The 13,349-nt window shown below is 40.8% G+C and overlaps 1 protein-coding gene across 1 annotated transcript in view; it reads left to right on the plus strand.

The window, feature by feature from the left end:
• LOC109895548 (CD151 antigen) overlaps positions 1–8,454 on the plus strand; it is a 45,628-nt gene extending 37,174 nt beyond the window's left edge. Inside the window, exons 3-7 of the mRNA XM_031830619.1 lie at positions 1,437–1,511; positions 2,617–2,721; positions 3,105–3,263; positions 4,891–4,977; positions 6,856–8,454. Of these exons, the coding sequence (XP_031686479.1) occupies positions 1,437–1,511; positions 2,617–2,721; positions 3,105–3,263; positions 4,891–4,977; positions 6,856–6,915 (486 nt within the window). The 3' untranslated portion in view covers positions 6,916–8,454. The remainder of the gene's footprint in view (positions 1–1,436; positions 1,512–2,616; positions 2,722–3,104; positions 3,264–4,890; positions 4,978–6,855) is intronic.
• The last annotated feature ends 4,895 nt before the right edge of the window (positions 8,455–13,349 follow it).

A 13,349-nucleotide genomic window follows, 5' to 3' on the forward strand; every position in this document is an offset into this window, starting at 1 on the left:
ATATTTACAACAGGCCTACTTTTAACCTAAGTACGTAGCAAAGACAGTTCAAACTTAATTTAGCCACAAATGTTACGACAAAATACAACAAAACACTTTTTGCATATTTTAAAGAAATGCTTTAGTTTCTTAAATAGGCCTATAATAATGATAATTGATAGTAATAACATAGAATAATATAGAGTTAAATTGCATCAAAGCTGAATAGTGAGTTGCACACAATCCATTTGACCTCGCCAACATTCTTCTCGTCTTTGTTCATCATATTCGCATAGTCACTTTAACTATAGTCACTTTAACTATACATTCATGTACATGCTACCTCAATTAGCCTGACTAACCGGTGGCCCCGCACATTGGCTACCCGGACTATCTGCATTGTGTCCCGCCAACCCCTCTTTTACTCTACTGCTACTCTCTTTTTATCATATATGCATAGCCACTTTAACCATACTTACATGTACATACTACCTCAATTAGCACGACTAACCAGTGCCTGTATATAGCCTCGCCACTGTTCTTTTTCACTGTTGTTTTTTATTTCTTTACTTATCTATTGTTCACCTAATACCTATTTTTTACTTAGAAATTGCACTTTTGTTTAGGGCCTGTAAGTAAGCATTTCAGCCGGGAACCAGTTTAAGCTGGACATAAGCTATGCGTTTTATTGAGTTGCAATTGGCTGACACAGACGACAAGCTCGCACAGTTCTCATCACCTCACACATTAAGTTAACAGAGGACGGGTCCAGTCGGTAAATACATCTGAATTGCACATACCCGAGACCCGTGGCAACTATATCAGACCCGACTTAGGTCTGAAACAAAAGTCATCATTTAGAACCCGGACCCGCTCGGCTCCTGGGTCGGATCTTGGAATTTTGGGTCTGTTTGACCCGTGAAGACCTCTTAATATGAGCCCAAGCTAATAGCAAATATGTTCGTACTTTAGCAATGATTTAACTTTTTTCAAATTACAAGTGGTCAATACATCATTAGCCGTATGGGCCTATATTGCATGAAAAAGAGATTGTATAAAGAAGATGAGCAAATCCATTGTTTTAGTTTTTATTCAAAGTATACAGATACACAACAATAGATCGTCAACCCTCCACCACCCACAACTCAACATCCTAGTATTTCTGACTATTTAGGAATGTTCTGCGCTAGCAGTAACATTTAGTCTTCCCGTCCTATTTATGTTGTTCGATGTGGAAATAGTTCTCATGTCCTTGGCATAGGTTTGGCCTAGGCTTCTCCTTGGCATCCCCTGGTCAGATGTTAGCCGGCTCTTTTGGAGGTCTGTGGTGTAGATAAGTTTCCATTGGCACCCCCCCCTAAATTAGATTTGCCTGTTTTACCTGTGAAGTCCATAAACAGAGGGCCAGTGGATATCCATTTCAACCTAATCCCCTACCTTTCATTGTCTCCCCACAGTACTTTGTCCTGCTGCTGTGTATCTTCCTCCTGGAGATCCTCGCCGGTGTCCTGGCCTACATCTATTACCAGCAGGTAATGAATGACTTGATTCACCACCTGATTCCACCGCCAGGAACACCTATCTATTCCCAGAGCCTGTCCAGAGACAGAAGAGTGTCTCTTTGTACAAACTGAAACCCAAACAAGGAAAGGTTCACGGATAATTCCCCACTCTCTTTCTCCATCTGTTGCTTTTCTCTCTCTCTCTCTCTCTCCCACTCTGCTTTCCCATGCCTGCCACATCTTGTTGTAGCATTTCTGTGGTGTGATAATAGCACTAAGATGTGATTCCCACTACCGTCCCTGTCACTACCACACACCCCTGCTGTGTCGATGTTAGACCTGAAGGAATGTTATCCTACCAAGCTTGTTGCGTGTCATTTGAACTCTCTCTGTGTAATTGTCTGCTCATGTTCCTTTTGCCTCGTCACCCTGTTTTCATCTCCCTGCTGCAATGTTTCCCACGCTGTCAACAGGTCAAATAGAAACCTATTATATTTCTCTCTCTTCCTCTCCCTCCCTCGTTCATTTATTCCCTTTATCTCTCCTTTTACATTCGGACTTGGCTCGACATTCTGTGGTTGCCATAGAAACTGTGGACCAGTTAGACGTAGGCCTATGCTCATGCCTAACTTTGGCGCTACTATTATAAATGAATGAAAATGTACTTCTTCTTACCTTTTATGTATAGCATTTCCTCTTTCAAGAGGAGTTCCTTCTGTAATTACAGTTTTAGCTATTCTGGACCTTTTGACACAGTGGATCATTCCATTCTATTAAATCGACAATGAGATGCATTACATTCCTTCAAGTATTATTTTGCTGATGGAAGATTCACAGTCATTGGTGACCTTATGTCTGCTTCTCCCACTACCTTATTCTCAATGTGCATGCTTCCACTTAGTCCTATTCAGAAAGACAAATGTCCCTTTTTGTTCCAGCTTAGTGCTAACATACCTGATTGAAGTCATCAACAGGGTGTGTTAGAGTTAGGCTAGAACAAAAGCCTGCGCCCCTTCCTCGTATTGTATATGCTTTTGTTTCTACCGTCTGCTGGATAGCTGTGTTGTAGTCTGACCAAGGTCATGTTTACTGTGTCCGTTCTCTCATATCCCCTGTGTCCCGTCTTCCTCTGCAGCTCAATGAGGAGCTGAAACAGAACCTGCGGGAGACCATTGTGCAGAAGTACAGGCAGCCAGAGCAGGAGCACATCACCAAAGCAGTGGACAAGCTGCAGCAGGAGGTAAGAGAAGGCACCATAAGCAGACTTGAGGAGTTTGGTTGGAAGTTTTTGGGAATATTCATGCGGGAATTTGTCGATTTTTCTCCAATGTGCATTAATATTCAGCTTTTTTATGTTTACTTTCATTGAATCTACTATTATTTACTGATATGTGTTTTCATTATGTGTTTTCATTATGCATGGTTGCAGTATGTTATTAGCCCTACGTGTAACTCGTCATTATGAAACCTTCTGATTTGAAAGAGAGCCCGTTGTTTTGTATAAGGATTTGGTTCCTGAACTGAGTATCAATTCAGCTCGTCTTCTGAAACAACTGCAAGACAACTGGGAAAGCATGCACCACCCTGTTTGTGAAATGCCCTCTCCTCTCCCTCTCCCGCCAGTTTAAGTGCTGTGGCAGCAACAGCTCGTCGGACTGGGGCGAGAGCGTGTGGATCCGCACCAACGAGGCGGATGGCAGGTTGGTGCCGGACAGCTGCTGTAAGACCCAGACGCTGGGCTGCGGCCACAGGGACCACCCATCAAACATCTACAAAGTGGAGGTGAGCGTCCGATATAGGGAGCAGCTCGTGTTGTTGAGTGTTAGAGTGCTTGCAATTCATAGTGCAAATTCTGCTTGAGTTCAGGTTTGTGTATCAAGATCATAGCTGCGGGAAGTACTTTGGGGGTTGGTGTGCTGTCATTTTTTTCGTGGGGGGGTTAAATATACCTAAGAATCAAAAGTAAAGGGAAAAGGTATTTCATAGCAAACCAGACGGCACAATTTATTTGTATTTTTACGGATAGCCAGGGGCACACTTCAACACTTAGACAATCATTTACTAACGAAGCATTTGTGTTCAGTGAGTCCGCCAGATCTGAGGCAGTACAGATGACCAGGGATGTTCTCTTGATAAGTGCGTGAATTGGACCATTTTCCTGTCCTGCTAAGCATTCGAAATGTAACAAGTACTTTTGGGTGTATGTATGGAGTAAAAATGTATGGAGTAAAAATTATTTTCTTTAGGAATGTAGTGGAGTAAAAGTTGTTCAAAATATTAATAGTAAAGTACAGATACCCCCCAAAAACTACTTAAGTAGTACTATTAAGTATTTTTACTTAAGTATTTTATACCACTAAATCTGATAATACTTGTGGAATATAAAAATACTTGCCTGTTTTCCAGTTTCTTGAAATACATTGCAAATGCAGCTTATTTCTATTTGTAAACTGAAATGGTCTATTCAGTCCTTTTTAACTTTTAGTAGATGCTCTCATCGAGAGCAACCTACAGTAGTGAGTACATAAATGTGGGATCGAACACACTACCAACTGAGCCACATCATCACAAACCACTTGATGTCTCATTGTACTCAATTTCTCTATTGTGCATTGTTCATGGTGATACAGGTACACACCGAGATGACCAGACTATGTGAAATACAGTCATTTACTTTAAGTGGTTTGTAAGGATGGTAAATGAATACTGCATAAAACGTGGTTGTTTTCCATGTTATTTGATCCAGAAAAATATTTCATTTGACGTGGATGTTTTGTGTCTTTTGCCCACAACTTTGCACCTGCCGCCCCACCCTGCCGTAGCCTAGTGGTTAGAGCGTTGGACTAGTAACCGGGAGGTTGCAAGTTCAAATCCCCGAGCTGACAAGGTACAAATCTGTCGTTCTGCCCCTGAACAGGCAGTTAACCCGCTGTTCCTAGGCCGTCATTGAAAATAAGAATTTGTTCTTAACTGACTTGCCTAGTTAAATAAAAGGTAAATAAAATGTTTGAGGACAGGGTTTTGTTCTTTCTGGATTCCATTAGAATGACAATCACAGAGGAAAAGACAGGGCAACGACTATTACAATTCCAACTATTGAAGCCCACAAGATACTGTTCTTAATTATACAACTACCTTTTTTTGACAAAGCCCAGATGCTGACAATAGGTTTTTTCCCGCGCTACGGACGTCTATATCAGTCCTCTGATACTAGTAAAGGCCCAGTGCACTACTTTAGTAAAACAAAACAATTCTACAGTACCAGTATATCTTTTTTTATTTGTTAATATATCTTTTTAATTCTGATTTTTCAGGGGGTGCTGCAGCACCCTCAGCCCCCTTACTTCCCGTGGCTAACATCAAGATTGAAAGTCACCTTAAGTCACACACACCTTTCCTCTCTCTCCAGGGGGGTTGTATCACTAAACTGGAAAACTTCATTTTGGACCACCTGAAGATCATTGGAGCAGTGGGCGTGGGCATCGCCTGTGTACAGGTGAGCAAAAATTTGCCATTTCACTGTTTGACAGCACAGAGATGACCCAAGATGGCCACTGTAAACATCAGAATCCTTGCCCTGGTCTCTGGAAATTCAGGGGTAATGGTAGAAGTGTAAAGCAATCAAAAGTCATTTTTCAGTTTCATTCTGAATTATGTGGACACTGAAACACTTGTGTATTCTTATGTGGCCTCAGGCATATATGTTGAAATGTGCTGGCACCAACTGAAACATGTACAGTTGAAGTCGGAAGTTTACATACACCTTAGCCAAATACATTTAAACTCAGTTTTTCACAATTCCTGACATTTAATCCTAGTAAATGTTCCCTGTCTTAGGTCAGTTAGGATCACCACTTTATTTTAGGAATGTGAAATGTCAGAATAATAGTAGAGAGAATTATTTATTTCAGCTTTTATTTCTTTCATCACATTCCTAGTGGGTCAGAAGTTTACATGCACTCAATTAGTATTTGGTAGCACTGCCTTTAAATTGTTTAACTTTGTGTCAAACTTTTCGGGTAGCCTTCCACAAGCTTCCCACAATAATTTGGGTGAATTTTGGCCCATTCCTCCTGACAGAGCTGGTGTAACTGAGTCAGGTTTGTAGGCCTCCTTGCTCGCACACACTTTTTCAGTTCTACCCACATATTTTCTATATGATTGAGTTCAGGGCTTTGTGATGGCCACGCATATACCTTGACTTAGTTGTCCTTAAGCCATTTGCCACAACTTTGGAAGTATGCTTGGGGTCATTGTCCATTTGGAAGACCCATTTGCGACCAAACTTTAACTGATGTCTTGAGATGTTGCTTCAATATATCAACATATTTTTCCGGCTTCATGATGCCATCTATTTTGTGAAGTGCACCAGTCCCTCCTGCAGCAAAGCACCCCCACAACATGATGCAGCCACCCCTGTGCTTCACGGTTGGGATGGTGTTCTTCAGCTTGCAAGCCTCCCTCTTTTTCCTCCAAACATAACGATGGTCATTATGGCCAAACAGTTCCACTTTTGTTTCATCAGATCAGAGGACATTTCTCCAAAAAAGTACGGTATTTGTCTCCATGTGCAGTTGCAAACCACAGTCTGGCTTTTTTATGCCGGTTTTGGAGCAGTGACTTCTTCCTTGCTGAGCAGCCTGTCAGGTTATGTCGATATAGGACTTGTTTTATTGTGGAAATAGATACTTTTGTACCTGTTTCCTCCAGCATTTCACAAGGTCCTTTGCTGTTGTTCGCAACAAAGTAAGTTAATCTCTAGGAGACAGAAGCCGTCTCCTTCCTGAGCGGTATGATGGCTGCTTGGTCCCATGGTGTTTATACTTGCATACTATTGTATGCACAGATAAACGTGGTACCTTCAGGCATTCGGAAATTGCTCCCAAGGATGTACCAGACTTGTGGAGGTCTACAATTTTTTTCTGAGGTCTTGCCTGATTTATTTGGATTTTCCCATGATGTCAAGCAAAGAGGCACTGAGTTTGAAGGTAGGCCTTGAAATACATCCACAGGTACACCTCCAATTGACTCAAATTATGTCAATTAGCCTATCAGAAGCTTCTAAAGCCATGGCTTCTAAAGCCTGGAATTTTCCAGGCTGTTTAAAGGCACAGTCAGCTTAGTGAATGTAAACTTCTGACCCACTGCAATTGTGATACAGTGAATTTTAAGTGAAATAATCTGTCTGTAAACAATTGTTGTGGAGAAATGTGTGGAGTGGTTGAAAAAATGAGTTTTAATGACTCCAACCTAAGTGTATGTAAACTTCCTACTTCAACTGTGTGTGTGTGTGTGTGTGTGTGTGTGTGTGTGTGTGTGTGTGTGTGTGTGGTGTGTGTGTATTTATCTACTCTCTCTCTTCTCTCTCTCTCAGATTGTGGGGATGGTGTTTACTTGCTGTCTATATCGGAGTTTGAAGGCAGAGCCTTACTGAGAGTAGAACACGAAGAGAAGGAAAAGGGAGGGGTCTAGTCTCTGCCACCCAGTGTCATCATATTCCAGCGACCCGTTTAGTAATGGTAATGTAATGGTCAAGGATGCACTTATGATAGTGTCTCTCAATCCATTCCTTGGGGGGACCATTTTGGTTCTAGCCTAGCAATAACTCCCCTGATTCAACAAATCAAGGGCTCCCCCCCCATAAAATGGAGAATCAGATTTATGCAAGCCGTTACATGCTATCGGATCCACAATGCTTTATATTTTGGTAGTGTACAACAAACAGAGCAGTTGGTGTAACCTAGTGTGATGTAAAGATCAGTGGACCAAAATGGCCCATGCATGAGAACAGCTTGCCTTAACATTGCAATATTCATGACTGTGGCTTAATGAGCGAGAACTGACCTCTGGGGCCGATTACCATAGCAACACGTTATTTTTCATCAAGTAGCTATTTATACATCTACACACGCCTTTCACACTGTTTCTCTCTGGGGTTTTTTATTTATGTTTTAACACAAGGGATTTCTACACTTATGCCAAAGTTGTCGTCAACACTGACTTTGTGTAACATCATATCAAACTGACTACTCCTGCATGCCTTTTTATGTATACTGAACAAATATATAAATGCAACAATTTCAAAGATTTTACTGTGTTACAGTTCATAGAAGGAAATCAGTCAATTGACGTAAATTTAACAGGCCCTAATCTATGGATTTCACTTGACTGGGCAGGGGTGCAGCCAAGGGTGGGCCTGCACCCCTTCCTGCACCACTGGAGCCAGGTCCAACCAATAAGAATGTGTTTTTCCGCACAAAAGGGCTTTATGACAGACAGAAATACTCCACCCCTCCCCCCTCAGACGATCCAGCAGGTGAAGAAGCCAGATGTGGAGGTCCTTTGCTGGCGTGGTCTGCGGCCGGTTGGACGTACTGCCAAATTCTCTAAAACGATGTCTTATGGTAGAGAAATGAACATGTAATTATCTGGCAACAGCTCTGGTGGACATTCCTGCAGTCAGCATGACAATTGCATTCTCCCTCAAAACTGGAGACATCTGTGGCATTGCGTTGTGTGGCAAAACTGCACATTTAAAAGTAGCCTTTTATTGTCCCCAGCACCTGTGTAATGATCATGCTGTTTAATCAGCTTCTTGATATGCCACACCTGTCATGTGGATGGATTATCTTGGCAAAGGAGAAATGCTCACAAAAAGGAATTTAAACCATTTCTGGGCTCTTTTATTTCAGCTCATGAAACACGGGACCAACACTTTACATGTTGCGTTTTTATATTTGTTCAGTATATATTCTGATTGTCTTTGTGTGCCTTTTGAAGATAATTTTTTTAATTAAGTTTTGCTTTTATTCAAACCATAAATGTTATTTTATTGTGTATTTAACAGACCAATAGGAGGATTTTATTATAAGTGTGCCTCAAAGACGCCACAAACGAATAAACTGCTGTATTTCTGTCGGTTTTCCTCTATACGTGGAAGTATTTAGCTGAAATAAACACAATTTAACCTGTTTGACTATGTTTTTGGGTAAATTAACAAGGTGTACAGTGTGGCAAAAAAGTATTTAGTCAGCCACTAATTGTGCAAGTTCTCCCACTTAAAAAGATGAGAGAGGCCTGTAATTTTCATCATAGGTACACTTCAACTATGACAGACAAAATGGAGAAAAAAAATCCAGAAAATCACATTGTAGGATGTTTAATGAATTTATTTGCAAATTATGGTGGAAAATAAGTAGTTGGTCAATAACAAAAGTTTATCTCAATACTTTGTTATATACCCTTTGTTGGCAATGACAGAGGTCAAATGTTTTCTGTAAGTCTTCATAAGGTTTTCACACACTGTTGCTGGTATTTTGGCCCATTCCTCCATGCGGATCTCCTCTAGAGCAGTGATGTTTTGGGGCTGTTGCTGGGCAACACGGACTTTCAACTCCCTCCAAAGATTTTCTATGGGGTTGAGATCTGGAGACTGGCTAGGCCACTCCAGGACCTTGAAATGCTTCTTACGAAGCCACTCCTTCGTTGCCCGGGCGGTGTGTTTGGGATCATTGTCATGCTGAAAGACCCAGCCACGTTTCATCTTCAATGCACTTGCTGATGGAAGGAGGTTTTCACTCAAAATCTCACGATACATGGCCCCATTCATTCTTTCCTTTACACGGATCAGTCGTCCTGGTCTCTTTGCAGAAAAACAGCACCAAAGCATGATGTTTCCACCCCCATGCTTCACAGTAGGTATGGTGTTCTTTGGATGCAACTCAGCATTCTTTGTCCTCCAAACACGACGAGTTGAGTTTTTACCAAAAAGTTATATTTTGTTTTCATCTGATCATATGACATTCTCCCAATCTTCTTCTGGATCATCCGAATGCTCTCTAGCAAACTTCAGACAGGCTGAAAAGATAGCAGTGGCAGCTGTACAGATAACTCATCCAAAGAGCTTTGACTTCTCAAACATGGCGGAAAACCAACACAATATGATTCCCCCGTCACCTTAATAATTCAGCCACTTAGATAACTTAGTTTAACTTTCAGAATTCTTAATTTTTCATGCAGGAAACAAAATATTAAACTCACAAGAAATATATTGCTTTGTTTTGCAAACGCAGATCTAAAATGCTTATTGTGATTTCTAACTTTAAGAAAAACATTAGGGAAAAGTAGCTGGCTACATTCTTTCTATGATAAACAGAAATATGCAAAAAAAAAATCCTTGCTTTTTCATTGTAATCTGATTTAGCCTACTTGTGTGGCTGCCAGACAAATAGCGTTGCACTTCTGTTGTCATCTGATAACTGAAGATATTTTCTCTACAATGTGTTGCACTAATGTCTTTTCTGTGAAGGAAAACTGTAGTTGCACGTCCCTGATCACTCGATTGAAGCAACAACAACAAAAAACTGGTCTGTCAATATACAACGGGACCCCTGTCAATTCACAGCTGGATTCACCTGCTCCTGCTTTCTCCAGTTGTGAAACTTACAAACAGACGTGACTGACTCAACTCTTCTGGGGTCAACTTCATAATGTATAATAATGTGACCAGTGAATTGAAAATTGCAATCTGCTTTATCTTCCAACATATTGCACAAGTTGATTGCAGGTATTTACTTAAAAAGTAGCTACAAATAATAGGTATAGAGAAACCTTTATTTTTTATTTTTTTATAGTTTCAACAGTATTGACGCTATTGGAAAAACCATCCTGTGGCGATTTCCAAATACCACGGTATACCGCCCAAGCCTAGTATTCGATGATAAGTTGACTGAAAATATATTTATTAGTCTTTTTTTAATTTTATTAAAGGTGCTGAGTTCCGGACCCCCCTTGGCATAGCAGCCTTCTTGTAGTTGAACCAGTTTACATTAGCCTATAGCCCTAATATCAATAAGCTCATCTAACTGCATTGTGCTTGTGTATTATTTGCCATTTAGGCCATGTCCCTCTTGTCTTCTCTGACAAGAGGAGAACTGACATGTAAGCCGACGTTGAGATGACGGCTGTATTACAAGCTGTTGACTTTCAGGTCATACGATTTACTTATACGACTCATGCGTTTACACAAGCAGCCCAATTCTGACATTTATTCCACTAATTGGTCTTTTGACCAATAAGATCAGATATTTTTCAGAGCTGATCTGGTTGGTCAAAATAGTTAGTTACAGAAAATATCAGAGTTGGGCTGCCAGTGTAAACACAGCCTGTGGGTCTCTGTAATGAACTCAGCAGCAGCTGCCCAAAAAGCAATCACTCTTTCCAAACACCAGGAGGCAGCACTTGCCAGATAATTATCTTGGAACGTACAGTATTATTCTCGAGCTTTGTACCTTGTGACACAGTCTGATGAAAACAACTGGAAAGAGTGCCTCCAAATCTTCAATATGAATTCTGTAGGTGAACAAGGATTTCCTCTGTTGAACCTACCCCCTGCGTAACACGCTAAAGAACATACCCCCTGCGTAATATGACAAAACCTTTTAAGTAAAGGTCAAATTACACTGTGCTAATTATTACTGCGCTAATGTCCAGAAAAAATAACAACATCCGTCCATAATAGACAATAAGCCAATTATGAATCGAGGTCTTTTGAATAGCACACATTCATGTGAACACCGCAAGGTGAGTCATTGTTTGCTAATCATGACTAATAGTTTCTTATCATTGGATAAAAAGTAATGCAGCACATGGACCAATGTAGGATGCCTTCTGAGGCTGACCATCTGTAGAACCAGCCTGGACTCCGAGCCATATGAAATATCAGGGGTGCAACTTTGGTTTTAGAAGTGGGGGGGACATAACATTTTATTAAGTCTGATAAACACTCCACAAACAGCCTACCGGACCGCTCGGAGGCGTCGGCATGGTCCTAAACCATACCGTTGCCTCGTTTTGTATCACATTCTAATGATAAAGCTTTTGGGGGGACAAAAATGCAATTTCAGTGACAGTTGTGCCCCTGCGGAATATACTATACATACAGTATTTCTGATCACTTACATACAGCAAACGACTAGCAATGCAAAGGTTGCTTGTTTGGGTCACATTGGGGACAATTGTAGCATTTTAGCTAACCCTTTTCACCTAACCTGCTACATAAATTATACCATAATACTATACGTCACCAATGTATATGCTACTGTACGACCAGGTAAGATGTATGATACTATACCTCTAATTCGTATGATATTGTAAGACCCCTATTCAATTCATAATGTGACCTAACACACCATACTAAATTAGTGGTATTCAAAGGTGGAGTTGCGACCCCTAGTTGGGTTGGGGTTGAACTGCATTGTGTTCACCCCCCCTACCAAATAAACAAATCTGTAATTTGTTTCGGGAACAAAACATTAACAGTACAGATTACTATATGGGACAAGATCATTTTTTTAAAGAAAGAATATTTGAAAAAATGTAATTTGATTGAGTAATGCATTTATTAGTTTCTTTTAATTTTGAAAGGAGATTAGAAGGTTATTTGTTGATGTAAAAATCGAATTGTACAGATGTTTAGGGTGTCATTAGATTTGGGGTAGGGTTGAGAGTAATTCTCGAGGTTAAAATGGGGTTCCCAGATATTCTGCCAGGAAAAATTGAATCCCTGCTGAAAAAGTTTGAAATACACTGTACTTAATGGAGGGAAGAGATTAACATACCAAGTCCTATGAATTTCCCTGAGACCAGGTTGGTGCTCCCCATCCATGGGAGCTGCACATCGACTGATCCTGTGGCTTTCAAAATGTGTATCTGTCTGTCTCGGGGTGTTGGGGAAAAAGGAAGAAGACAATTGTCCATTGGATTCTATCTACAGTTGAAGTCGGAAGATTACATACACTTAGGTTGGTGTCATTAAAACTAGTTTTTCAACCACTCCACAAATTTCTTCTTCCAGTTTTGGCAAGTCGGTTAGGACATTTACTTTGTGCATGACACAAGTAAGTTTTCCAACAATTGTTTACAGACAGATTATTTCACTTATAATTCACTGTATCACAATTCCAGTAGGTCAAGTTTACATACAGTAAGTTAACTGTACCTTTTAAACAGCCTGGAAAATTCCAGTAAATGTCAAGGCATTAGAAGCTTCTGACAGGCTAATTGACATCATTTGAGTCAATTGGAGGTGTACCTGTGGATGTATTTCAAGGTCTACCTTCAAACTCAGTGCCTTTTTGCTTGACATCATGGGAAAATCAAAATAAATCAGTCAAGACCTCAGAAAAACATTTGCAGACCACAAGTCTGGTTCATCCTTGGGAGCAATTTCCAAACCGCTGAAGGTCCCACGTTCATGTGTTCAAACAATAGTATACAAGTATAAGCACCATGGGACCACGCAGCCGTCATACCGCTCAGGAAGGAGACGCGTTCTGTCTGCTATAGATGAAAGTACTTTGGTGCGAAAAGTTCAAATCAATCCCAGAACAACAGCAAAGGACCTTGTGAAGATGCTGGAGGAAACAGGTACAAAAGTATCTACATCCACAGTAAAACAAGTTCTATATCGACATAACCTGAAAGGCCGCTCAGCAAGGAAGAAACCACTACTCCAAAACCACCATAAAAAAGCCAGACTACGGTTTGCAACTGCACATGAGGACAAAGATCATACTTTTTGGAGAAATGTCCTCTAGTCTGATGAAACAAAAATAGTACTGTTTGGCCATAATGACCATCGTTATGTTTGGAGGAAAAAGGGGAGGCTTGCAAGCCGAAGAACACCATCCCAACCGTGAAGCACGGGGGTGGCAGCATCATGTTGTGGGGGTGCTTTGCTGCAGGAGGTACTGGTGCACTTCACAAAATAGATGGCATCATGAGGTTGGAAAATAATGTGTATATATTGAAGCAACATCTCAAGACATCAGTCAGGAAGTTAATGCTTGGTCGCAAAGGGGTCTTCCA

The sequence above is a fragment of the Oncorhynchus kisutch genome, linkage group LG8 (genome assembly GCF_002021735.2).
Source record: "Oncorhynchus kisutch isolate 150728-3 linkage group LG8, Okis_V2, whole genome shotgun sequence".
NCBI lineage: Eukaryota > Metazoa > Chordata > Actinopteri > Salmoniformes > Salmonidae > Oncorhynchus > Oncorhynchus kisutch.